Source organism: Conger conger, chromosome 16, assembly GCF_963514075.1.
Source record: "Conger conger chromosome 16, fConCon1.1, whole genome shotgun sequence".
NCBI classification, from domain to species: Eukaryota; Metazoa; Chordata; class Actinopteri; order Anguilliformes; family Congridae; genus Conger; species Conger conger.
The window spans coordinates 39,512,052-39,539,003 of NC_083775.1; the positions used below are offsets into that span (position 1 = coordinate 39,512,052).

Here is a 26,952-nt window from a genome sequence, read left to right on the forward strand (position 1 = left end):
TTAACTTGAATTAATGACGTACAAATATATTAACAGAACTGTACAGATTGACTTCTTAGTAGTACTACATTAGTTCATGCCAATTCACGGAACCTTCTTGTAAAGTTTCAACTCATATTATTTGTAAACCAGGAAGTCTATGGCCGGTAGACATCACCAGCTGCTGAGTGTCTTTTCTGGCGATGCTGTGCCACGCCTGTGCTGCTGCCCTGTGGTTCCACCCGCTCAGCGCGCTGCAGTCCCCAGACCGTGTGGTTCCACCCGCTCAGCGCTCTGCAGTCCCCAGACCGTGTGGTTCCACCCGCTCAGCGCTCTGCAGTCCCCAGACCGTGTGGTTCCACCCGCTCAGCGCGCTGCAGTCCCCAGACCGTGTGGTTCCACCCGCTCAGCACTCTGCAGTCCCCAGACCGTGTGGTTCCACCCGCTCAGCGCTCTGCAGTCCCCAGACCGTGTGGTTCCACCCGCTCAGCGCGCTGCAGTCCCCAGACCGTGTGGTTCCACCCGCTCAGCGCTCTGCAGTCCCCAGACCGTGTGGTTCCACCCGCTCAGCGCTCTGCAGTCCCCAGACCGTGTGGTTCCACCCGCTCAGCGCTCTGCAGTCCCCAGACCGTGTGGTTCCACCCGCTCAGCGCTCTGCAGTCCCCAGACCCTGTGGTTCCACCCGCTCAGCGCTCTGCAGTCCCCAGACCCTGTGGTTCCACCCGCTCAGCGCGCTGCAGTCCCCAGACCGTGTGGTTCCACCCGCTCAGCGCTCTGCAGTCCCCAGACCGTGTGGTTCCACCCGCTCAGTGCGCTGCAGTCCCCAGACCGCGTGGTTCCACCCGCTCAGCGCTCTGCAGTCCCCAGACCGCGTGGTTCCACCCGCTCAGCGCTCTGCAGTCCCCAGACCGTGTGGTTCCACCCGCTCAGCGCTCTGCAGTCCCCAGACCGCGTGGTTCCACCCGCTCAGCGCGCTGCAGTCCCCAGACCGCGTGGTTCCACCCGCTCAGCGCTCTGCAGTCCCCAGACCGTGTGGTTCCACCCGCTCAGCGCTCTGCAGTCCCCAGACCGTGTGGTTCCACCCGCTCAGCGCTCTGCAGTCCCCAGACCGTGTGGTTCCACCCGCTCAGCGCGCTGCAGTCCCCAGACCGTGTGGTTCCACCCGCTCAGCGCTCTGCAGTCCCCAGACCGTGTGGTTCCACCCGCTCAGCGCTCTGCAGTCCCCAGACCGTGTGGTTCCACCCGCTCAGCGCTCTGCAGACCCCAGCCTGGCACAGCAGGGTCTCCCTCTCATGGATGTTTCATTCTGAGCATCAGCTTTGTGGTCGCGTCCACCGTGTGTGTGCAGCGCAATGTCGCACTGGAGTTCATCTGACCTCTCGGACAAAGCGTCCCTTTAACCTCTCTCTCTGCCTCCTCTCTCCCTCTCTCCCCCTCTCTTTCCTCATCTCTCCATCTCTCTCTCTCTCCTTTCTCCCTCTCTCTCCCTCTGTCTCCCTCTCTCCCCCTCTCTTTCTCCATCTCTCTATCTCTCTCCTGCCTCGAGCACTGTGTCTTGCTGCATGGATTGAAGGTGACAGGGCCAGTAAGAGAGAGAAAGGGAGAGAGGGGTGGGGGAGGAAGCATCACAGTGTTGCCTGGGGCTACACAGCAGAAAGAGGGAGGGAGGGAGAGAGAAAAGGGAAAGAGAAGGAGAAACACAGAGGGAAAAGGAGAGCGGACCCAGGGAAAGAAAGTACTTAGCCAATTTAAAGCGAAATGGTGGCAGAAAGTCCTGGCCATTTATCCCCAGAGAGGGCACTTTACCTAACCAAATTAATATTTATACCCAGCTAATGTATTCCTATTTAAGAGTCTCTCTCTTCGGATGGTTCAGTCTCATCACTTTTAATGTCCTTATTTTCACATGGTCCAGTCAGTATATAGTCAGTAAAAATGTATTTTGCTTTGTTTTAAAGTCTTGATGAAAATGTGTCCCGGCATGGTTGCTATGGTGACCTTGCTTCCTCTTCACCTCCCTGGGCTCATTCCCCCCTTTTGGCAGTTAAAAGAGGGATAGAGAGAGAGAGGTGGAGAGTGGGAGAGAGTGCAAGCGAGAGTACTAGAGAGAGATAGAGAGGGAGAGAGAGGGAGGGAAAGACGGAGGGAAAGGGAGAGAGATGGAGAGAGGGAAAAAGGGAGGGAAAGGGAGAGAAACGGGGAGAGAGGGAGAGAGATGGAGAGAGAAAGGATGACAGGAATGAACTAACAAGAGGCCAAATAAATGGCCTACAGCCATGCAAATTGCATTCTGTGTCTGTGCATGCAGACTGGAGATACCCCCCCCCCAAACACACACACAAACACACCTGCGCACAAACACACACACATCCACACACACACACAAACACACCCGCGCACACACACACACACACACACACACCCGTGCACACACAAACACAGAACCACACACACCCGCACACACACACACACACAAACACAAACACCCGCGCACACACAACCACACACACATGCATACAACCACACGCATACACGCACGCACACACACATGTGCACACACACACACTCACACAATCACAGGCATACACGCACGCACACACGTGCACACGCACACACACATACACGCACGCACACGCACACGTGCACACAAACACAGAAATACGCACGTGCACACATGCACACACACTTGCGCACACACACAAACAGACAAATACGCATGTGCACACGCACACGCACACACAAAACCACAAACACACAAATGCACACATACAGACACACACGCACGCACGTACACACACAATGATGACATACATAAACAAGAATCTAGCATGCACGGTGGTATTGTAACATGGATATGCATATTGTAGTATATTGACATGTACATGTTCATTCTCTTTATCTGTCTGTTGTTTGCCACTTCCAGGCTCTCTGCGGCTGCCCTTTATTGAAAGTGACCCTCTGTCACGAGACGAAAGCGGAGTGTAGCATTTTGTCAACCGGAAATAAAACAAGTTGGCACCACTCCCTTTCCCGAATGTCCCCCATCCCCTGCCCCCCATTCCCTATTTAACTTTTCCATATTTTTATCCTGATCCCTCTCTCATCACACTGCTATTAAAAACGCTTATTCTCCATCTACCAATGTCATCTTCCAAGTTATGCATCAATCTGATGAATTCAGTGAGCACGTTATTAGGTATTTATTAGACTTATTTTTTAGACTGATTGGTCTTCTGCTGCTGTTTCCTGACCGCTTACAGTTATGATGCGTTGTGTGCTCAGACTTCCTCTTCTGCATACCACTGTTGTAATGTGTGGTTATTTGCGTTACTGTCACCTTCCTGTCAGCTTTGACCAGTCTGGCCCTTCTCCTCTTAGCTCTCTCATTAGCAACACGTTTCTGCCCGCAGAACTACTGCTAGATGTCTCTGCTAGTTTTAATGTATTATTCCATTCAGATGTGATGCACAATATCTGCTGTTATCCTTGGAGAACTGAAATCTTGGAGATTCCTATCAGTTGCTGATCAATACCTGGGAAAACAGATGATGTAAGCTCTCATCCCATGACTGACAGCCAATCGAAACCCAGCTGCTGGCCAGCACCGAACCGCCCCAAACGGGTTTCATGCAGAACTTTTAGGCCGGCTTTTATCTCTTTCCTTCAGTTCCAAAGTCTTTTTTTTCTCAGAGAACCTTTCCCTGCTTGTCCCAAAACTACAATTTTAATTTTAATTCAAAGAGGCTCCTTTCCCCCTGACGTGTCAGGATTTCTTCAGCTTTTTGGGCTAATCCAATAAAATATGTTAATGTAATCAGAAACGTGACAGGGCACAGCAATGGGGAAACAAGATAGCAGAGCGCAATGGCGCTGAGATCACAAAGCCTAATACAATGTAGAACCCATGGCATGACAGACATGTGATTTAGCAGATGAACCACCAGGCAATGCTGAGCACACAGTCTGCTTCACAATGCCAAGTAGCGCTTAAAATCCCATTTCATTGCTACCAGCACTGCACAGAACAGCAGCATCCAGTTTAACAAATAACTTAAAAATAATAATAATAAGATGATAATATTATTAGAAAACTTGGGAAAACATAACATTTGTGAGGCACAAATGTAAACATGACATATTTATGCCGTTTTCTACTGCACAATTTCTTTTTTATTTACTGAATTTAACAGCCCTTTTTTTCCGGAAACAAAACCATAAATGTGACTAGGCACCTTCCAGCTGATGCATTAATAATTCATACTTAAAAAAGGACTGAAAACTTCTTTAGCCCCTTAGGCATTGAACAAAGCCAGGTCAGGACAATTCCAGAGCTTAAATAATACTATCACCCTTCTAACTTTAGGGTGTTGTTCTCAGTCTCAACAGTGTTTTTTTCTCTATTTTGGGGAAAAAACACTATTTTGGTAACATTTTTCTGCTATACACTCACCAAGAACTTTATTCGGTATTTATTAGACTTATTTTTTAGACTTCTACTGCTGTAGCCTATCCACTTCGAGTTATGATGCATTGTGTGTTCAGAGATGCTCTTCTGCATACCACTGTTGTAATGTGTGGTTATTTGTGTTACTGTCGCCTTCCTGTCAGCTTTGAGCAGTCTGGCCATTCTCCTCTGACATCTCTCATTAACAAGGCAGAGCTGCTGCTCACTGGATTTCTTTTTGGAACCATTCTTTGCAAACTCTACAGACTAGTGTGGATGAAAATCCCAGGAGATCAGCAGTTTCTCAGATACTCAAACCACCCTGTCTGCCACCTACAATCATTCCATGGTCAAAGTAACTTACATTTGTACATTTCAAGTACATTCTGAAACGGACTGTATAAATCTTCCTATACACGTTAAATAAATTGTTTAATGATGGGATCATATTTTGATATTATATCACATTTTTAAATGGTGACTATTCCCCCATTCCTTATAGTGAACTACTTGCATGCCCTGTCCAGTAATACCCTCAGTTATACCCTTATTGTTGCGTATAAAGGCAATATGCCTGTTTGATGTTTTCAGAAGACTGTACACTGTTGAAGTGTCCAGCACCATATGCTGCAGATCAGAAGCCCATCTGCAGTGTGACCATCCAGCGGTCCTCACACCTCCGCCCTTACTGTGCTCCCCGCTCACCCTTTTTACCTTTACCTTCCTCTGTTCTCTCTCTATCCCTCTGTTCTCTCTCTCTATCCCTCTGTTCTCTCTCTATCCCTCTGTTCTCTCTCTCTATCTCTCTGTTTTCTCTCTCTATCCCTCTGTTCTCTCTCTCTATCCCTCTGCTCTCTCTCTATCTCTCTGTTCTATCTCTCTATCCCTCTGTTCTCTCTCTCTCTATCCCTCTGTTCTCTCTCTATCTCTCTGTTCTCTCTCTATCCCTCTGTTCTCTCTCTCTCTCTCTCTATCTCTCTCTCCCTCTCTCTCACTATCCCCCTATCCCTCTATTCTCTCTCTCTCTTTCTCTATCTCTCTCTATCCCTCTCTCTCTCCTTACTCTGCCTTTCCGTTCAAACCTGACACTGACACTGACTCACTTTGTCACCTTCTCTCTCCCTCCACCTCTCCTGACCTCCCTCCTTTTCCTCTCTCACTCCCTCTCTCCCTCCACCTCTCTCCTGACCTCCCTCCTTTTCCTCTCTCGCTCTCTCTCCATCCACTGCTCTGAGGACAAGTGCCTGCAGACGCTTTTTTCCCCTCTCTTTCCAGCCCTCCCTCCCTCTCTCCCTCTCTTTGCAAACATTTCTCTCAGTCAACAAAGCGAGGGAGAAAAGAGAAAGAGGGAAAGAAGTGGCCAAAAGAAGAAGTGGTTATTTATTTGACTTCCCTTCCTAGCAAGTGGTGAGTTTCTGTTTAATTTTTTGGTTAATTTCAAAGGTCTGGGATGTAGGTGGCAGAAAACCAGGTTGTAATGACAGAAAGGATGAGAACTAGATGGAGAAGACAAAATAACAGAAGAGTCAGTGAAAGACAGAAAGAAAGAGAAAAAGAATTAGTGGGTGAAAGCACTGAATGAGTAAGACAGAGTTTAGGAGACTTAATAGATGGCATGCCAGCAAATATTGTTCATGTTGCATTGATCTAACAAAGCAATTTAAACGTTAAACTGTTAAACATACATAGAAGTGCATATAAGATCATAATTATATGAACATTTAAATTAAAGAATATATTAAAAATGTTGAAATCATGCTTTAAATAGAAAACAGACATTATGCATGCATAGTTCATATTTTATGAACGTCTCTCTCTCCCTTAATGTAAGTTGACTGCATTATCACTGCGATGTTCACTGAGCGTGTATGTGCTGTGTAAGAAACCGCAGACGCCATGTCAATGCTAATGCACTATTGTTCCAATTAGTCAGTGTGCGTGTTGTGCACTCTGTCCCTCGCGGCTCTTGCTTGGGGTTACAGGAGGGGTCAGGGGTAGCGGGAGAGAAGGGGAGAAGTTCACGGTCAGAGTGAACGGAAATATGTATGAGAACTCGACCATGCTGAATCTACAAAGTGTGTCAAACTGGAGCGGACCCAGCCGCTGGTACGACCGGCCGGCCACGGTGGAAACACATCACAGCACAGGTGAGCGCCCTGTGTGTACATGCATGTGATTGGTGATTGTACATACATGTTATTCCAGTGTGTACATACAAGTGATTCTTATGTGTACACGCATGTGATTCCTGTGTGTACATGCGTGTGATTCCTGTTTGCACATACATGTGAGTTCTGTGTGTACATGCATCTGATTCCCATGTATACATGCGTGTGATTGGTGATTGTACATAGATGTTATTCCCGTGTATACATGCGTGTGACCCTGGCTGCACATACATGTGAGTTCTGTGTGTACACGCTTGAGAAGAAGGGACCTGCAGTGACACGCGTGTGCTATCAACAGCACTACAGGCCTCATGACTTTACCTTCTTTTCTGAACATGCTCAGCACACGCACTGCCTGTGAGTGTCATTCTCAGACACCATGTTACTGACACAGGTCCTATACTACATTTTTGGACAGGGAAGGGAGCGCACATGTTGTCACCTGATGTGAAGGGGACTGACACCTGGACACTATGGGCCGTATTTTCCGAAGTGGGAGGAGCTGCTGCTCAGGGTGTGTCAGTCGAGAGCGAGCAGCTCATTGTCAGTTTGGTGTGGCTCATTGCCAGTTTGGTGTGGCTCATTGTCAGTTTGGTGTGGCTCATTGCCAGTTTGGTGTGGCTCATTGCCAGTTTGGTGTGGCTCATTGCCAGTTTGGTGTGGCTCATTGCCAGTTTGGTGTGGCTCATTGCCAGTTTGGAGCAGCTCATTGCCAGTTTGGTGTGGCTCATTGCCAGTTTGGTGTGGCTCATTGTCAGTTTGGAGCAGCTCATTGCAATTTTCCGGTCAGACAGGTCCACATTTCACCCTTTTAATAACCACCTGCTCAACCCAGGTCAAAGGCATAAGTTGCAGCCCATTCTATGGTATATTGCTGAATTTTGGGCTTTCACATGCAATACGTTCATGATCAGCCTACTCAACTACTAAAGCCAATTAACAGTTTTCGGGGATCATATGCTGTTCAGTTTAGCTAAATCCCACAAAACTGCATCAGCTACATTGTATTTATTGTTCATGGTTTTTTTCTTTCTTTTTTTCTTAATTTTAATTCCTGTATTTATTTTGGTTTTTCATTGTTTGAGGCTATTCTCATTGTAGACCGCGATCCCTGAGGTCTGTGATGAGGAGAATGGCATAACGCAACTTGAACAATCTTTTCATGTTAGTTACGTCACCGTAGTTAAAAAGATAGCTACAGTAGGACTTACTGACACAAATTATGGATGGAATAAAATTTCTCTCTTGGCATAATGAATGTAATATCAATGTACACTGATCTAATTACCATTTGTTTTGGACAATGGTAATTTTACCTGCCATTATACAGCCTACTGGTTACTACTAACATCACTGAGCAGCCTTGTTCAAACTAAACTGCACAGGGTGTCCGATTTGTACCAGTAATGTACGTATATGCAAGCTGCATTAAGTGAATTAATTATCTCCTAGCATATCTTCCTTGCTAATATAATATCATTCGGGCGTGCTAAAATTAAAGAGTCCGAAAAACATCAGGACGTGTTCGTTTTTTTTTTGTCTGAAGGGCAGGCTATGTTGATAGGTAGCCTAAAAATCAAGTTCAAATATTTGGGTCAAGTTCAGGAGAAAGTCGCATACGCAATGTGTGTGAACCCCAAACGCCCGTTTTCCACCTGAAATAAGCTCAGTTTAGCAAGCCAGGCCAATTCTGTTATGTTTTATTTTGTTTGAGCAAAGGTAATGAAAAGAGTTAATTTGATTGGATATGAATGAATCAAGGTGCACCACACCCACTGATAGTATAGTCAGCATAATCCAACCAATTTAACACCTGCACCCCACGCCTTGCTCTGTGTGCGCTTCACTTCACCCAAAATGCAAATATTCAAAAGCCAAACCCTGTGCGCCATGCTCCTCTGCGAGTTGATTCTGGACCTGTATTTAATGGACCTGTATTTAATGGACCTGTATTTAATGGACCTGTATTCAATGGACCTGTATTTAATGGACCTGTATTTAATGGACCTGTATTTAATGGACCTGTATTCAATGGACCTGTATTTAATGGACCTGTATTTAATGGACCTGTATTTAATGGACCTGTATTCAATGGACCTGTATTTAATGGACCTGTATTTAATGGACCTGTATTTAATGGACCTGTATTTAATGGACCTGTATTCAATGGACCTGTATTTAATGGACCTGTATTTAATGGACCTGTATTTAATGGACCTGTATTTAATGGACCTGTATTTAATGGACCTGTATTCAATGGCATTTTTAGTGACTTTACCTGCAGTCCATTCAGCTGCCAAATAGGCGCTCACTGTGCAGTTCCAGACAGAAAGCGAGGTGTCATAGCTAAAGGAGTGAATTTCACAGCGAATGATGCAGAATATACGGATTGTCATTGATGGTTTTCTTGGGGTAAATATTGTTGTTTCTATTCTCCTTGCCTTGTGCAGTTTCCCTGCACAGCTGTGGAGTTAATGGGCTGTTGAATTAAATTAGCAGTTGGCACGTATGAGCTCTTTCATCTTTTGCTCGCTGTGTTTTGTGAATGCTTTGTGCTCATTCTACATTACATCACAATATTAACAATCGTATCTGTCAGGGATGTCTTTAATCCTCTCCCCCCCTCTCACATGCTGTCAGTGGGCCGTTTGGGGGACGCGGGTGGGAGGATGGGGAGAAGAGGAGCGAGGGAGGATGGGGGAGAGGTGGAGGAGTCTCAGCTCCAGCTGCAGCTGAAGCGGAAGCTGCAGAGAAACCGAACCAGCTTCACCCAGGACCAGATCGAGGCCCTGGAGAGAGGTCAGTCCCACCCTCCTGTGCTCTGATAGGGCAGTGCCTCGCCCTCTGAGTTCTGATAGGGCAGTGCCTCGCCCTCTTGAGTTCTGATAGGGCAGTGCCTCACCCTCCTGAGGTCTTATAGGGCAGTCTCACACCTCCTGTGTTCTGATAGGGCAGTGTCTCACCCTCCTGAGGTCTTATAGGGCAGTCTCACACCTCCTGTGTTCTGATAGGGCAGTGTCTCACCCTCCTGAGGTCTTATAGGGCAGTCTCACACCTCCTGTGTTCTGATAGGGCAGTATCTCACCCTCCTGAGTTCTGATAGGGCAGTGCCTCACCCTCCTGAGTTCTGATAGGGCAGTGCCTCGCCCTCCTGAGTTCTGATAGGGCAGTGTCTCACCCTCCTGAGTTCTGATAGGGCAGTGCCTCACCCTCCTGAGTTCTGATAGGGCAGTGCCTCACCCTCCTGTGTTCTGATAGGGCAGTCCCACACCTCTTGTGTTCTGAGTGGCTGTTATTTGGTTAAGGGTAGTTCCATGCCTTCCTGTTCACAAGCCAGAGAAAGCCAGCAAACAGCAGGAGCCGGACTGCAGTATTTCAGCAGTAGACATTAGAGAACATGGACACAACATGATTCTCTGTCTGCACAGTGTCCCATTTACAATTCAACTGCATTCATCCAATCAAAACACACTATTTATACTTCCCAAATAGTAGAATTTGTTTGGGAGATAAAATAGGGTTCAAACCAAGGAAAAGGAATTTTCAAGTTCTTTATGGGGTGACCTTCTGTTCAGGCAAATTCTGTAAATCTGTGTTCATTCTGTCCCAGCTTAGGACTGCTGATCCTGGATCAGTTTTCTCTGTCCATTTCCTGTTATGAGCTAAATGTCAAAACTGACCCTCGCATCCATACTGGTGTGTGTGAGTGTGTTGTATGTTGTGTCTGTGTGTGGGCATTTGTGTGTCTATTTGCACTGTATGCTGTGTGTGTGTGTTTGCGTGCAGGCATGTGTGCAACATACATGCCTGTGCATTTGTGTATGTGTGTGTGTGTGGAATTGATATTACTCTGTTTCTCAGAGTTTGAAAGGACACATTACCCAGACGTCTTTGCAAGAGAGAGATTGGCAGCAAAGATTGATCTTCCGGAAGCGCGTATTCAAGTAAGGGGCCTTCCTGCCTTATTTCTGCTCATTACCGCATTGGAAACCCATTTATAGATAGGTACATTTAATGGCTGGGCAATCACAAGACAGGCTTAATGTTGTTAATGTATAATCTGACATGATATGCATTTCATTTCATTCTCACATTGTACTTGCCCTGTTTGTCCATAATTGATTGACAGGTGTGGTTCTCCAATCGGAGAGCCAAATGGAGGAGGGAGGAGAAGCTGCGCAATCAGAAGAGGTCAGGGGGCGGGATTTCCTGTCCCCAGGCACACACCCCCCTGAGCACCTCCTTCAACTCTGCAGTGTATCAAACTCCAGTCTACCACCAACACAGCCAGGGTCCAGGTGCTTCTCTCTTTTAAAATAACATCGCTTTCTCCCCAGTGTTTCTGTTTCCCCAAGCTCAGCAGGCCTCCCTCTGATCTGTGACGTCTAGCAGAATCCCTGGGGGTGAGGGCTAGCACTAGCACTGATCAACATAACGAGGTCGCCAATATGTCCGCCTGGACGACCGTGCTGCCCCTTGCAGGCCTCCCTGATCTCCAGCCTGCCCAGTCTCGGTCAAACTGCACGTGCAACAGAACGCGTGTTATCGGCTCGTATCAAACTCAGAACCTTGGTGGGCTCTGGGCAGTTGAAGGGGCAGCTGTTGTACCTTTAAAAGACACAGGCGGAAGAAGGCTCTCCTCTTCAGATTGTGTCATAGCTCCCCTGTCCCTCTTTAGCTAACCTTCCTTTTTCTCTTTCTTTGATTTTCCTTTTGGATACATTTGAATGGTAAATTGTTGGCATTTATATAGCGCCTTCATCCAAAGCGCTGTACAGTTGATGCTTTTCATTCACCCATTCATACACACACTCACTCACCAACGGTGATTGGCTGCCATGCAAGGCACCAACCAGCTCATCAGGAGCATTTAGGAGTTAGGTGTCTTGCTCAGGGACTATTCAACACATCAAACCGGCAACCCTCCCACTGCCAGAAGACTGCTCTTACCACCTGAGCCAATGAGACGACTGCTCTTACTGCCTGAATCAATGAATAGGTGTCTGGGGTTTGTACTCTGATGTTCTTCACGACTGTAAGTTGATCTAGATAAGGGTTTCTGCTATTATAAAATCTTGCAATCTCATTGATTAATAGCAGTGATAATATAACAATAGATCATGGCTATGACTTTGAAAACTTGTTTACAGTTCTATTTGAATTCTCACTCTGTGACTAAGCAGTCATTCGAGTCAAAATGAAAAACTATTAGTCAATCAGCTTTCAACAGTGTTGCACAGGACTTGTAAGCAAGCACGGGTGCAGAGCAACTCCACTTCCCCATGAACCAGAAACTATCTGATGCGGGTCTTGAGGTCCTTAAGCGAGCAGAAGTGTAAGAGCTCGGTTCGGCGACCAAAACATAGAGACAAGGGAAGGAGCAACGCTCGCCACACCGAGTGATGTGTTGTCTCCCAATTAAATGTTATTTCTACAGACACAACTCACACGTGCCAGTATGCTAGCTGCTGAGTTATGAGAGAATAGTGATCCCTCCTGTGGGGATACTTGTACTAACTCCTTCTCTGTACTAACAGTCTCTGGTGTGTACTGTACTAACTCCTGCTCTGTACTAACAGTCTCTGGTGTGTACTGTACTTGTCACGGTGGGGAGGACAGAGGAACCAGAAGCAGACACAGGGGTGTGGGAAATGGCAGGTTTACTGGCAGGTGAAAGGGCAGACAGAGCGTAATCACAAACAGGTGAAAGATCAAAAACCAGGGGGTCAGTCCACAGGCAAAAGTACAAAAATCAGGCAGGGTCAAACACAGGAAATCCAGAGACAAAAATAAACAAGGCAGAATGCCACAAGGCCTCGGGAAAACAAGGCTCGGAAATAAGGGGGCTAGAACAGGGGGAAGGAATAAAGGGCTTGGGACTCAAAAACAGGACAAGACAAACTAGCAAGGTGCAACTGAAAAGGACAGGTATAAATACACAGGGGAATGAGACAAACTAGGCGGGGCATGGGAGTGAGGGTGGTCTAACAAATAAACATCAGGTGAGACACATGAAAGCTTACCTACAAAAAATCATCAGACCCTACACCCCTGCTAGTACATTACCCTTAGCTATTACCCTTAACTAAGGGTAATGTACTAGCAGTCTCTGGTGTGTTCTGTACTAACTCCTGCTCTGTACTAACAGTCTCTGGTGTGTACTGCGCTAACCCTTTAACTCTCACTGTTTCCCAGGCTCTGTGCTCAGTCGCAGTGACAGTTACAGCACTCTCTCGGTCTTCTCTGGTGTCCAGGTAAGTCGGTTGCCCCTCTCCTACTCCGTATCCTCACTTTTGAGTGACAGTCTCGGTGTTGCCAGGGCGATGCGGAACGCCTCCGGAGTTCTGCTCATCCGTGCTTTGTCTCCTCGGCAATCGTACTGTCCCTTGTGCAGTTCAAAAGCTGAAAAGACATAAAAGAGCTTCCGATGGCTAACACTGCAGAACTAAGAGCTGCTTTACACAGAGGTGCTGTGACAATATTAAAGGGAGCTGATTGGAGTTCAAATGATGATGTGAAACGTGAAATGATGATGACAGCAGTGATGTAACCAGTCATGTCCTGGTCCAAGGCACAGGAGGCTCGTCATCCCTTATGCTGTGCATGTGAAACTGACACAACTGACACCAGGACAAGCCGTTAACCAGTCTATAACCAGTCTATAACCAGTCATAATGCGTAAGACCTTACGAGAGCTACGCAATAATACACCAGAGTAATTTACCACAGATTAGCACAGCAATGACATTATCTCACGGTAAGCCACGACTTTAACAATAATAAATAATACATTAAAAAAACGTAAAGAACAATCCAGTAACTTTGGTTCACATTTATGCCGTTTAAATGACTGAATGGAGCTCATATGAAGTGTTGCTACGTATCTCTGATCAATCAACCAATCAATCATCTGAGCATAAACATAGCGATTGGGTTTTGCCAAGTTAGGAGTGATGTATCGTGTGATAATGTCACTCCTTTGAATGTTTCTCAGCCAATCACAATGTGAGGTTGGAACTGACTGTTGTGTGATATAACTTAGCAACTGGAGAGCACACACAGTATCACACACAGTATAAGCCACAGCATGCATGTTGGGTGTTCGACTCAGGGCCATATAACACTGTACTATAGACCCACTGCTCCCACTGGTTATTGCTCCCTCTTGTGGTTTCTCTTGGCCTTTCCCCAATATTACTGCCAAATTTACGTTTAAAACACTATCATATTTTTGTACCTTAATTAAATGTAAAGAAAAAAACAAAAACAAAAAATGCATGCAAGGAACAGTCTGTACCCTGGTGACAAATCAGTCAATCACTTTTTATTTGTATAGCACTTTTAACAAAGGGCCTTCGTCAAAAGCAGCTTTTCAGACAGTGGCAAGGAAAAACTCCCTGGCTAACAGCAAGAAACCTTGAGCAGACCCTGACTCAGTAGGGGAACCCATCTGCTGCTGTTGACAACGGTTTGTGGAAATACAAACAGTTTTAAATACAAACAGATGAATAAAAGTACATAAATGTCCTATTATAAAGTTGAAGCACAGATGAGGTTGAGGGATGGCAGGAACACCAGTGGGTAGCACTATCAGGCAAAGGGACAGGCTTGGTGCTACAGCTGAATCAGCAGTGGCAGGAGGGAGTTGTACGGCTGGTCTTGGGCTGGAGCTCCGGGCCAGGAGGGGGTGCGCAGGAAAAGTTGGGCTTTACCCAACTTGCAAAGATAATATAATACCATTATCGGGTTTAATTTCAGAAAAAGGTAGAAATAACAATTAAAATATGAATTGGTGGCTGCTGTGGCGTGGAGAACCTGCGTTTCAGAAAGTATGTTTTCTTGCGGGAGATTCAATATGCCACACTGCTGTGTTTCATGTATAATGGCTGAGGAGATTGTACAGTATTTTTCTGAAGTGCAGGAACTCTTGTTTTATATTTCAAAACCTTGTAAAATTATTCTGTATTGTTTTTGTATATGAAAACCGTCTTGCCATGATTCCGTTATTAAAAATAAGTATTAATAAGTATAAATAAGTTCTTCTTTCTGCTTTTATTATTTCTCTATTATCTCTTGTCTCATTTCCCTTTCCTGGTACCACTATATTTTTTATTGACTTTTCTCTTTTATAATTGCTCTCTCCCTCTCTCTTACCCCCTCTCTCTCTCTCTCTCAGTCTGTGCCCCATCACTCTGCCGTGTCATACTCCTGTGTTCTCCCTCCGCCCCCTTCTGCTCCTCCTGCACCTCCTCGGAGCTTTGAGGCCTCTGCTCCTTACTCCCCCAGCCACATCGCTCCTCCTCCCCCAGGGGACCCCAGTGCAGGTGAGTCTCTCCTTCACAGCGAGTCTCTCCTTCTCTGTGTCTGTGGTTCTGTGTGTCTGCGGTTCTGTGCATCAACTTCAGCTGTTTTTCAGACCAAATGTCAGAATGGGGAATGACCGTGGAATGATTGTTGGTGCCAGACAGGGTGGTTTGAGTATCTCAGAAACTGCTGATCTCCTGGGATATGCTACAGCAGCAGAAGACCAATAAGTCAAAACAAATAGTCTAATAAATACCTAATAAACGGAGTGTATGTGCTGTCAAAGCTGTACTTAAAGACAAGCTTAAGAGGAAGTTAAAGCAGTACTGGGTTCTGTGACATCATTTATACACCAGTGCAGCAGAACTGAGGATGCGTGCCACTGTGTGAAAAGGATTTTGGTTGGAGGGGACATTTGATTGGCATTCTTTGTACACGTAAAATCTCGTTTTCCAGGAGACATCAGTGTGAAAATACACGACAATTAAAACTGTAAAAAAAATTTGGAATATATACTTTACTACGTGTTCGTACGGTTATGAAGAATTGGCTAAATTGAGGGGAAAGTGGATTTTGATTTCAGCTTGTCTTTAAACACACTATATTAACCACAAACCACAATACAATTTGTCTTGAAATAATTAACATTTAATTTATCTCTCTTCCTCTCTCTCCCTCAGGTCTCCTCTCCCCTGGTGTGTCCATACCTCTGCAGGTTCCTGGGGATGAAGGGAGTCTGGGCCCGTACTGGGCCAGGCTGCAGTGAGAGAGGAGAGGAGGAGAGAGGAGAGGAGGAATGGCACATGGGGCTTCTACACACATTCACTGACAGAGGTGAGGGAAAGGAGCACTTTGGTAGATATGAGGAACGTTTAGCAACACAAAATCATTTTCAGAGAGTCTGATATGAGATATAAAGGAAGAGGTTCACTTTTATGGGTAAACATCTCTGCTGCAAAATGCAGCTATGCCAGCTTGGAAATTGAGCTGGCCAAGCTGATCATAAAGCTGGTCTAGCTGGGTATGAGCTGGTCAACCAGCTACCAGCTGTTTCAAAACATAGCTTGAGCATGGCAAGCTGGCAGCTAGTCCAAACTGGTCAACCAGCTAAACCACATTGAGTTGGGAGCTGGTCTAAAGTGGTCAACCAGCTGTTTCAAAACCTAGCTTGAACTGGTCAAACATGTCAAGCTGGTAGCTGGTCTGAACTGGTCAACCAGCTGTTTCAAAACCTAGCTTGAGCTGTTTTTTTCAGCAGGGATAAGAGTTGCATAAGTACAGATAGAGGAGAGGAAAGAAGAAGGTAGAGATGAAAGTAGAGATGGAGAGGAGATTTTTCTCACCAGAACACCAGTCAGCCAATGACAATCAAACACTACTCAGTCACTGCACTGACAAAGCTCTCGGTTGTGCCACAAATCGTAGATGAACACAAGAGCCACCGTCAACTGACGACAATCCAACATAACCATCTCAATGCTGAAGACAATCCAAAGGTTACGAACAGAGAAATGTTCATAAACAGCAGTTATACATGGACCATGTACAAAGAAAATGATATGCCCTTCAAAAAAGTATGAAGATAAAGGATTTTGTGTTTCATTTGAAGTTCTTTCTTGTTGCGTTGTTACTGTATGTTCTTTATATTCTTATTTTTCTCCTTACGTCTTTCATTTTCTATTGCTCTTCTTTCTCTGTTGGCAGTGATGCGTGTTTGTGCTTTTGTATTTCTATTGTTACCCCTTATGTGAAACACCTTTAATCAATAAATAAAAATGTAAATGTAAATCTGTGAAATGTAATGTACAGATTCATCATACTGATTAATATTACATTTAAGACGATGGGTTTTGATTTATTTGGGGGAAAACTCCAAACACACATTTACCATTACTGCATTGGTATTTGGATTAGGCTACTTACTGGATGCGGTGAAGTGAATGAATTGGACGCCCTTGGTGACCTGTGGTCAGAGCCGTGGTGGTGCACGGGCCTTGATGCAGGCATCAGGACTGTGTTCCAAACCCAGTCCTGCACACCTAGGACTGTGTTCCAAACCCAGTCCTGCACACCTAGGACTGTGTTCCAAACCCAGTCCTGCACACATAGGACTGTGTTCCAAACCCAGTCCTGCACACCTAGGACTGTGTTCCAAACCCAGTCCTGCACACATAGGACTGTGTTCCAAACCCAGTCCTGCACACATAGGGCTGTGTTCCAAACCCAGTCCTGCACACCTAGGACTGTGTTCCAAACCCAGTCCTGCACACCTAGGACTGTGTTCCAAACCTGGTCCTGCATACCTAGGACTGTGTTCCAAACCCAGTCCTGCACACCTAGGACTGTGTTCCAAACCTGGTCCTGCATACCTAGGACTGTGTTCCAAACCCGGTCCTGCACACCTAGGACTGTGTTCCAAACCCGGTCCTGCACACCTAGGACTGTGTTCCAAACCCAGTCCTGCACACCTAGGACTGTGTTCAAAACCCAGTCCTGCACACCTAGGACTGTGTTCCAAACCCAGTCCTGCACACATAGGACTGTGTTCCAAACCCAGTCCTGCACACATAGGGCTGTGTTCCAAACCCAGTCCTGCACACCTAGGACTGTGTTCCAAACCCAGTCCTGCACACCTAGGACTGTGTTCCAAACCTGGTCCTGCATACCTAGGACTGTGTTCCAAACCCAGTCCTGCACACCTAGGACTGTGTTCCAAACCTGGTCCTGCATACCTAGGACTGTGTTCCAAACCTGGTCCTGCATACCTAGGACTGTGTTCCAAACCCGGTCCTGCACACCTAGGACTGTGTTCCAAACCCGGTCCTGCACACCTAGGACTGTGTTCCAAACCTGGTCCTGCACACCTAGGACTGTGTTCCAAACCTGGTCCTGCATACCTAGGACTGTGTTCCAAACCCGGTCCTGCACACCTAGGACTGTGTTCCAAACCCGGTCCTGCACACCTAGGACTGTGTTCCAAACCCGGTCCTGCACACCTAGGACTGTGTTCCAAACCCGGTCCTGCACACCTAGGACTGTGTTCCAAACCTGGTCCTGCACACCTAGGACTGTGTTCCAAACCTGGTCCTGCACACCTAGGACTGTGTTCCAAACCTTGGCAGCTCACGTGGAGCGGCATAATTGTCTTGCTGCTCTGAGAGTGGGGGGAGGACCCAGCAAGGGGGGTTAGTGAGATCAGCACATACAACAGCACCCTGGGGGGTTAGTGAGATCAGCACATACAACAGCACCCTGGGGTGTTAGTGAGATCAGCACATACAACAGCACCCTGGGGTGTTAGTGAGATCAGCACATACAACAGCACCCTGGGGGTTAGTGAGATCAGCACATACAACATCACCCCAGGGGAAGGGGAGGGGAGGGGATTATTGAAATCAGCACACATAACAGCACCGCGGGCGACTCAGAGTTACGGTGGCGGGCGGGACGGCTTGGAGAAGGTCCTCCTGATCCAAGTGGGCCGCTGAGGGACGGGGTGTAGACCGTGTATCCCTGGCTGACACACAGGAGAATTTGGAATAGATAGGGTACAATTGGCTACTAAATAAAACATTATTTTAATGTGGACACCACTGTAAATGTACAGTGAGAGAGATAGATATGGCGAATGGAATGATAATTTGCTTAGCTTTTGTTTATTGTTCTGTTTTCTTTGCAGAAGTACTTCCCGAATACATGATAATGGACTTCCTGTTTTTGCAGCCACACCCCTGCTAACAGATGCGCGTGTTCTCTTCTCATGCATGGGTTCTGAAGAAAACCACACACACCGTTGGCACTCTGAGGAACACAATCTGACCCGCAAAGACTGACTCCTACACAGGCTTGGGGTTCTTAGTGTTACTTTCAATTCCCATCCAAAACAGAACAACGTAAAATGACTAAAGACATAATTTCACAGTCCTCTGATAAATCCTGTGCCTGATGTTTGAATGCACAAAGTACTATATAATCCTGGACGCATCTGACATTAATATTATTATAAAACAACAACATGGCCTCTAACAAGATCTTATGCCACTTGCTTTTTTCTTCCTCACATAAAGACAGACAGACATTGTGTTATTCATCCATATGCACATACAGGCATAAAGACAGACATGGCGTTATTCATCCATATGCACATACAGGCCATGAATTTAAGGTTATGCGCTGCGTGTTGAAGAAATAACTGATGAATGAAACCATTCAAATTTAAATTTACCATAAACTTGTGTTTTTTTTAAGAACAGGAATAAACAGCAGTTGTATGCGCATGTCAAGCACCCGAAGAATGCCACCCATATTCCTGCACACCTAGGACTGTGTTCCAAACCTTGGCAGCTCACGTGGAGATTCCACCAGTCCATTATTAAAGATTCCACCAGTTCATTATTAAAGATTTCACCAGTTCATTATTAAAGATTTCACCAGTTCATTATTAAAGATTCCACCAGTTCATTATTAAAGATTTCACCAGTTCATTATTAAAGATTCCACCAGTTCATTATTAAAGATTTCACCAGTTCATTATTAAAGATTCCACCAGTTCATTATTAAAGATTTCACCAGTTCATTATTAAAGATTCCACCAGTTCATTATTAAAGATTCCACCAGTTCATTATTAAAGATTTCACCAGTTCATTATTAAAGATTTCACCAGTTCATTATTAAAGATTCCACCAGTTCATTATTAAAGATTTCACCAGTTCATTATTAAAGATTCCACCAGTTCATTATTAAAGATTTCACCAGTTCATTATTAAAGATTTCACAGTTCATTATTAAAGATTTCACCAGTTCATTATTAAAGATTCCACCAGTTCATTATTAAAGATTTCACCAGTTCATTATTAAAGATTTCTTGTGTTTTGCTCCATCGGTTTGCGCTTAGCCTACCCGGCATGTGTATATACAGTATGCGTATCCTAATTTTAAAATGTACCCTATTAAATGTGCATATGAAATGCCAAGTTCCCGCATTTATTTTGGTCACATGGCCATCTATCTGACTTCAGGAGCCAGAATGATGCGTTAGATTTTTTGGCCTTTTTGGCCTTTTTGGCCTTCTGGGCCATTTTGGGCGTTTCGACGGTTTTGGGTGTTTTGGGAGTTTTGACCGTTTTGGGCGTTTTGGGCTGCAGTGCAGGGAGGGGGGGGGGCAGTGCAGGGAGAGGGGGGGGCAGTGCAGGGAGAGGGGGGGGCAGTGCAGGGAGAGGGGGGGCAGTGCAGGGAGAGGGGGGGCAGTGCAGGGGGGGCAGTGCAGGGGGGGCAGTGCAGGGAGAGGGGGGGGCAGTGCAGGGAGAGGGGGGGGCAGTGCAGGGAGAGGGGGGGGCAGTGCAGGGGGGGCAGTGCAGGAGAGGGGGGGCAGTGCAGAGAGAGGGGGGGGCAGTGCAGGGGGGGCAGTGCAGGGAGAGGGGGGGGCAGTGCAGGGAGAGGGGGGCAGTGCAGGGAGAGGGGGGGGCAGTGCAGGGGGGCAGTGCAGGGAGAGGGGGGGCAGTGCAGGGAGAGGGGGGGGCAGTGCAGGGGGGGCAGTGCAGGGAGAGGGGGGGCAGTGCAGGGAGAGGGGGGGGCAGTGCAGGGGGGGCAGTGCAGGGAGAGGGGGGGCAGTGCAGGGAGAGGGGGGGCAGTGCAGGGGGGGGGCTGTGCAGGGGGGGGGGGCTGTGCAGGGAGAGGGGGGGGGCAGTGCAGGGAGGGGGGGGGGCAGTGCAGGGAGGGGGGGGAGAGACCCCCGTCCGTACCCCCTCCAGTCACGTCAGCCACAGTCCCTCTGGAGTTTGGGCAGCAGTTGGGTGGTGCCTTTGTTTATTTGGCCTCTTTAAACAGGACTCACCCTTCATATCTGTGTCTGCATTATGAAACAGGCACAGCTATTACTATTATACACTGGCAACCTGCGTGTTCACTTCTGCCCAATACTTTGCTCTTCTACCTTATTGTAAGACCTCTTTGGGGACATTTGGGACATTTCGAGGCTTGGCCCTGTCTGTACTGTATCTGAAAAGCATTTTTCCAATAGAAGGAGGAGGGGGAGAGCAAGAGGAGGGGGCATACAGTGGTGCTTTGGCTGAGTTTTTGTTAGCTGAGATTACCCTTGGTGGCTAACTATTAAGCAAGTTATTGTTATAAGCTAACCTATAACTCAGTTCAGTTTTTTACTTCAGCTGGTCATGATAGCTGGTCCCCTGCCCAGTCCTGAGCTCCTGCTCATTTTGGGGAGATTTGCCCTGCTGGTGGTGGAGGCGAGATTCCTCCCTCAGTAAAACACTTTGAGTCTGAACTCCACTGGCGTTAGCAGCAGCTCCACTGGCATTAGCAGGGGCTTAGTGACGTTTAGCTGAAGTTAGCCACCCTGTTACTTTGCTGCATATGGATTTTGCTATCAGTCGAGCGTTTGGCATACTTGTGGCTGCCTGACTAGTATGAATGCAGCTATTACTGCACTTTTGAAAGAGACGTGATTCCAGCAGTGTGCAACACGATGTTACCTACACGAAAAAGGTTGAGCAGAGCAAATGATCTGTTCCAGCCCAACTAGACTAAAGCCGGCTACCCTATAACTCTGCTGCATATGATAGTGAAGTGGGAGTTAATGCTATGGGAAATGTCGGTCAAGCATTTTGGTATACTCGTGTGTGAGTGCTTGAGTGAAGTGAATTGAAGTGAAAAAATATTGCTGCATTTTTGCTGTGATTGCAGTGCCTTGTCTACAATACAAACATGAGTAAATAGCTAGCTAAATAAATACCTAGCTAAATAGCTTGTGTGGAAAGTGAATATTTGACGAATCATATAAGAATATTATGAATAAATGTAGTTGTTTTATAGGCGGGTTAGTCTCGTCATCTTGGGGGTGTGGGCAGGGTTGAGAATGGGGGCGTTTTTTGATGGTTAGCACAAAAGGGAAGCAAGGAAAGAAATCATGCATAGTATGCTTTTAAATACGCAGAATTTTAATAGTCAATTTCAAATGCTCCAAAAAAACATTTCATCTTCCACATTGCACTGTCGAATCACTGGCCCCTTGCCCTCAGCCAACCCCGTACCCCCCCCCCCCCTCTCATTTCCTGTCACAGAGGAAGTGCCTCACCCTACAACCTCTTCCCTGATTGGCCCCTATCAAACTATGATGTCTAAGAGATAGAGGGAAAACAGGGGGAAGGGTAGGCTTTAAAGGGGAAGGAAGAGAGGGGGCAGAACAGAAGCAGAACAGAGCAGGTATGAAGGTGGGTGAGACAGAGAAGGAGAGAAAGAGAGAGAGAAAGAGAGAGGGAAAGAGTAAGCAGCACAAACAGAAGCCACTTAGAGGGGGACACAGGACACAGAGGCTGAGGTAAGTACACCACAGGAACGGAGAGAGAGAGAGAAAGAGAGAGAGAGGGAAAGAGAGAAAGAGGGAGAGAGGCCAAGAGGTGTTAAAGAGAGATCGATTGGTGTGTGTGAGTTTTTATGAATATATATATATATATATATTTTATATATATACTGTACATATACATAGTATTCCAGTGTATTGATGCTATGTTTTATGTGTCATTGTTAATTGTTTTATAATTAATTGCTTTTGCTGAGGCCAAGAGGTGTGTGTGTGTGAGAGAGAGAGAGAGAGGGAGAGAGGAGGAGAGAGACAGAGGGAGAGAGGAGGAGAGAGAGGGAGAGAGGGACAGAGAGAGAGAGAGGGAGAGAGGAGGAGAGAGAGAGGGAGAGAGGGAGAGGGAGGTGTGAGCAGAAGCACATCCGGGGAGACGGTAAAGTTACCAGGCAGGCAGAAGGGCACCCACTTGGGGGGTCTCTCAGGAACTGCGCTTAATACTTACACAATATTATTAGCCTACAGTTGCTGTCAAGGGTGCGCAGTGTGCTCATTATCGCCATGTCTTTAGCATCGTGTGCCTAGCTGTGCGCTCAGCCTGGGAAGCCCTCTCGCCGCTGTTCCCTCTCTCCCAATCCTTGTACCAGTGTTAAGTGTTCATGGGACACTGGTCGGGGGCTGGGGGGGGCGGGGCAGGGGCTTAAACACTGGCAGGGTGCCAACAACGCACCTGAGTTAGGTAACAAGCTTTGTTTCTTCGCTTTAGATCATGCTACACAGCAGGCTTCAGTGGGTCTGTAAAATCAGCTGTCACAGCAGGAGGCTCTGGGTTCCAACCCCGGCTGGCCAGATCCTCCCTGCATGGAGTCTGCAGGCTCTCCCCGTGTTTGCGTGGCTTTACTCTGGGAACTGCGGTCTCCTCCCACACTCAAAGACATGAGACATGCAGGACTGGAGTTGGTGCCGCACTGTGGCTACCCACTGCTCATAAGTAACTAGGATAGGCCAAATGCCCAACTCGCATCAATATAGTATACCTTATCTCATCTTATCTAGCCTAGATGATTTGTTTCAGCTTCCATTTCTGTGAAGAATTATCAAATGCAATCATTTCAAACAGCTTCTGGTATGAGAATGAAAAGTAATATAATATGCATGTGCGTGAGTGTGTGTGTATGAGTGTGTGTGTGTGTGTGTATGAGTGTGTGTGTGTGTGTGTGTGTGTGTGTGTGTGAGTGTGTGTATGAGTGTGTGTGAGTGTGTGTGAGAGAGTGTGTGTATGAGTGTGTGTGTGTGCGTGTGAGTGTGTGTGTGTGTGTGCGTGAGTGTGTGTGTGTGAGTGTGTGTGAGAGAGTGTGTGTATGAGTGTGTGTGTGTGTGAGTCTGTGTGTGAGTGTGTGTGTGAGTGTGTGACTGTGACTGTGAGTGTATGTGTGAGAGTGTGTGTGTGCATGAGAGTATGTGTGAGTGTGTGTGAGTGTGTGTGGGTGTGTGCATGGATTGTTTGGCAAATAAAGGGCACAAAAACATTCAGTGTCATTATTTTAAATATGTAAAGTAACGCTTGCCTGTTTGCTTATTGATATATCTCTATGTATCAATGTGTTAATATTTCATATCCTAGATCTCTGTATTAATGATTGCTGTATTAATATTCTTGCAGGGTTTGCAATTGCTTAACCCCTTAAGGATCACCCGATTTCTTTATACGAGCTTGAAGATGACATACCCAAAATAAAATGGTTACTACTTGAACCCTTTTGACTACAGGCACAATCTTGGTCTCTTCTGAAAGGTACAGTAACCCGTGGGGGTGTTTTTTCCCAAAAGCCAAAATTACTGCAGCAAAAACAGACAAATCCCTATCAAATTTGATGACCATATCACCAAAAATTTGCATTCTGCATTGTTTTTTCTAAGATACTTCTAGGCAGGTTTCCAAAAAGGACATTTGGAGGATCCAAAAGGACACATGTAAACTAAATGATATTATGGGTCGTGTATGAGGTGTAAAATGCTATAGATTGCACACTAAATGCTAAAACACTTTTTATCCTGAAAATGTGTTCTCACTTCCCCCCCGCCCGTCAGCCTCCCCTGCCTCTCCCTCTCAAAACCCCTCTCCCCGTCTGGAAGCAGCATTCCAGGAGGTTGTAATTACATAATTACAATAATTACAACAATAACAACTTGTATACTAATAGATTGATTGAGGTCCACTGATTGAAGATTCAAGGGCCTGCTCCCTATTTATAAGCATACAGAATCATAATAAACCATTTTGAGAATATATTTAGATGCTTGCCGGTGTAAAATGGGGTCACGTCACTGGAAATGATCCAAAACACCTCTGCCAAAGCAAAAAGTGCTAAAGGTCCAAAAAGTTGAAGTTTCTTGACTGGCCAACTCAATCATCTGTCCTCAATCCAATTGAGCACGCATTTCACTTGCTGAAGACCAGACTGAAGGCAAATAGCCCCTGAAACTGAAGCGGGCTGCAGCACAGGCCTGGCAGAGTTGCAGCAGGAGACACCCAGCAGCTGATGATGTCTGTGGGTCGTAAACTTCAGGCAGACATTGACTGCAAAGGATTTGCAAAAAATATTGAATGTGTTATTATTTTTGAATATATTTATATTTTATTTCAGTTTGTGTTAATCTGTCCAATTGATTTTGGTCCACTAAAATTTGGGGGACTGTGTATACATTTGGCTGTAATTCCTACATGGTTCATCCAATATAGATGTGAAAACCCTCAAATGAAAGCTGAACCATTCACTTCAACAGGTTGTTTGCTGGAGTACAGAGCAAAAATAACAAAAAATGTGTCACTGTCCAAATACTTACAGACTGCACTGTATAGGTGTAGGTTGTCGTGACTGTTGCAGGGAACTGATTCCACCACTGGGGGGCCACAATAGAGAAGAGACACGGCCAACAGGGGGCCATTTCAGGAAGGGGTGGAAAAGTCACCAGACACTGTAGTATGGAGTGGTCTCGCAGCACAGGAGCGTAAAGATTGGTAACAGATTGCAGAAGTGTAAGGTTTGATAATACATTCAGTCAGCACTTCATTAGGTATTTATTAGACTTCTTTTTTTAAACGTATGAAGTCTTCTGCTGCTGTAGCCTATCCACTTAGAGGTTTGACCCATTGTGCGTTCAGAGATGCTCTTCTGCATATCACTTTTGTAATGTGTTGTTACTTGCATTACTGTCACCTTCCTGTCAGCTTTGACCAGTCTGGCCCTTCTCCTCTGACCTCTCATTGACAAGGCGTTTCTGCCCACAGAACTGCTGCTCACTGGATGACCAAGAACCCAACCGTCACTTTAACAGAGCTTCGTAAGTCCTCTGCTGAGATGGGAGAATCTGCCGGAAGGATGACCATCTCAGCAGCACTCTCAATCAGACCTTTATAGTAGAGTGGCTAGATGGACGGCAGTCTTGAGCTTGGAGTTCGCCAAATGGCATTTAAAGAGCATGAGGAAAAAGATTGTCTGGTCTGATGAGACAAAAATGTAACTCTTTGGGCAGAATTCCAAGCACTATGTCTGGCGAACACCAGGCACTGCTCATCTCCTGGCTAACACCATCCCTACAGTGAAGCATGGTGGTGGCAACATCACGTTATGGGGGTGCTTCTCAGTGACAGGGACAGGGAGACTGGTCAGAATTGAGGGAAGGATGAATACAGAGAGGTCCTTGAGGAAAACCAGCTCCAGAGTGCACATGACCTCAGACTGGGGCGACGGTTCACCTTTCAGCAGGACAATGACCTGGAGCATCCAGCCCAGACAATGCTGCGGCTTCAGGACAGGTCTCTGACTGTCCTTGAGTGACCCCGCCTAAGCCCAGACTTAAACCCCACAGAACATCTGTGGAGAGACCTGAAGATGGCAGTTCACTGATGCTTCCCATCCAATCTCACGGAGCTTGAGAGGATCCAGGAAGAATGGGATAAACTGCCCATATCCAGGTGTCCAAAGCTTATTGAGAAGCATCACAGCTGTAATTGCTGCCAAATGGGCTTCTACAAAGTACTGAATTAAGGGTCAGAATACTTACAGTGTATAAATCATAAATACATTTATTTGCAAAAATCTCTAAAAAAAGTTTTTTCACTTTGTCATGAAGGGTTATCGAGTGTAGATTGATAGCCAATGATGGCAATTCTTTTTAAGATCAAATCTCTAACACAATGAAGTGCAAAAAGTGAATGGTGAAAAAAAAGTGAATACTTTCTGAAGTCAATGTAGATTGCAGAAGTGTAAGGTCTGATAATAGATTGCAGAAGCATAAGGTTTGATAGTAGGTTGCAGAAGTGTAAGGAATAGGGATTGATAATAGATCCCAGAAGTATAAGGTTTGATAGTAGATCACAGAAGTATAAGGTTTGATAATTATTGCAATACTGTACAGACATGCTAAAATATAAAGCAGCCCCAAGAGCTATGGAAATTCATCTATTTTGCACTAGGGTACAGGGGATGCAGGGATTATATGTGCCTGTTTTTTTGTCTTGTATTCTATGTTGGTAAAATAACTTTAGCTCATGTTAATCTGTCTACTTCGTTCCCTGCCAATGAGATCGGCTAGCAAGCTAACACTGTTAGCTAATGTTAGCCATTTCCAACTTTTAGCAGGCGAGGTGCAATGATTGTACACATTTTGCCTTACATCACCCTCCTCCCGACAAAAAACTGACATTATACATAAAGGGGGCGGGGGCATGACCAAATAG

At 46.1% G+C, this 26,952-nt stretch overlaps 1 protein-coding gene and 1 long non-coding RNA gene across 4 annotated transcripts; both read left to right on the plus strand.

Annotated features, from left to right (window-relative positions):
* Positions 1–6,464: 6,464 nt before the first annotated feature.
* On the plus strand, positions 6,465–15,709 carry pax10 (paired box 10). The gene is made up of 7 exons (XM_061223375.1): positions 6,465–6,570; positions 9,232–9,390; positions 10,453–10,535; positions 10,721–10,889; positions 12,787–12,845; positions 14,768–14,915; positions 15,576–15,709. The coding sequence occupies exons 1-7, from the start codon at positions 6,465–6,467 to the stop codon at positions 15,659–15,661; spliced, it is 810 nt and encodes a 269-aa protein (XP_061079359.1). The 3' UTR covers positions 15,662–15,709.
* A 6,378-nt stretch (positions 15,710–22,087) lies between these two features.
* Positions 22,088–26,770, plus strand: LOC133115442 (uncharacterized). 3 transcript variants are annotated; one of them, XR_009705632.1, is made up of 3 exons: positions 22,088–22,229; positions 23,872–24,003; positions 25,072–26,770. It is a non-coding gene; the product is annotated as an uncharacterized LOC133115442 (long non-coding RNA). The 3 variants fall into 3 exon arrangements; XR_009705631.1 differs by having other exon boundaries at positions 25,501–26,770; XR_009705630.1 differs by having other exon boundaries at positions 23,872–26,770.
* Positions 26,771–26,952: the final 182 nt, after the last annotated feature.

Coding starts and splice junctions, on each gene's coding strand:
- pax10 (XM_061223375.1), top strand. CDS start 6,465: ATGTATGAGAACTCGACCATGCTGAATCTACAAAGTGTGTCAAACTGG. Junction 9,391..10,452: donor GATCGAGGCCCTGGAGAGAG/GTCAGTCCCACC, acceptor TCTGTTTCTCAG/AGTTTGAAAGGACACATTAC. Junction 10,536..10,720: donor TTCCGGAAGCGCGTATTCAA/GTAAGGGGCCTT, acceptor ATTGATTGACAG/GTGTGGTTCTCCAATCGGAG.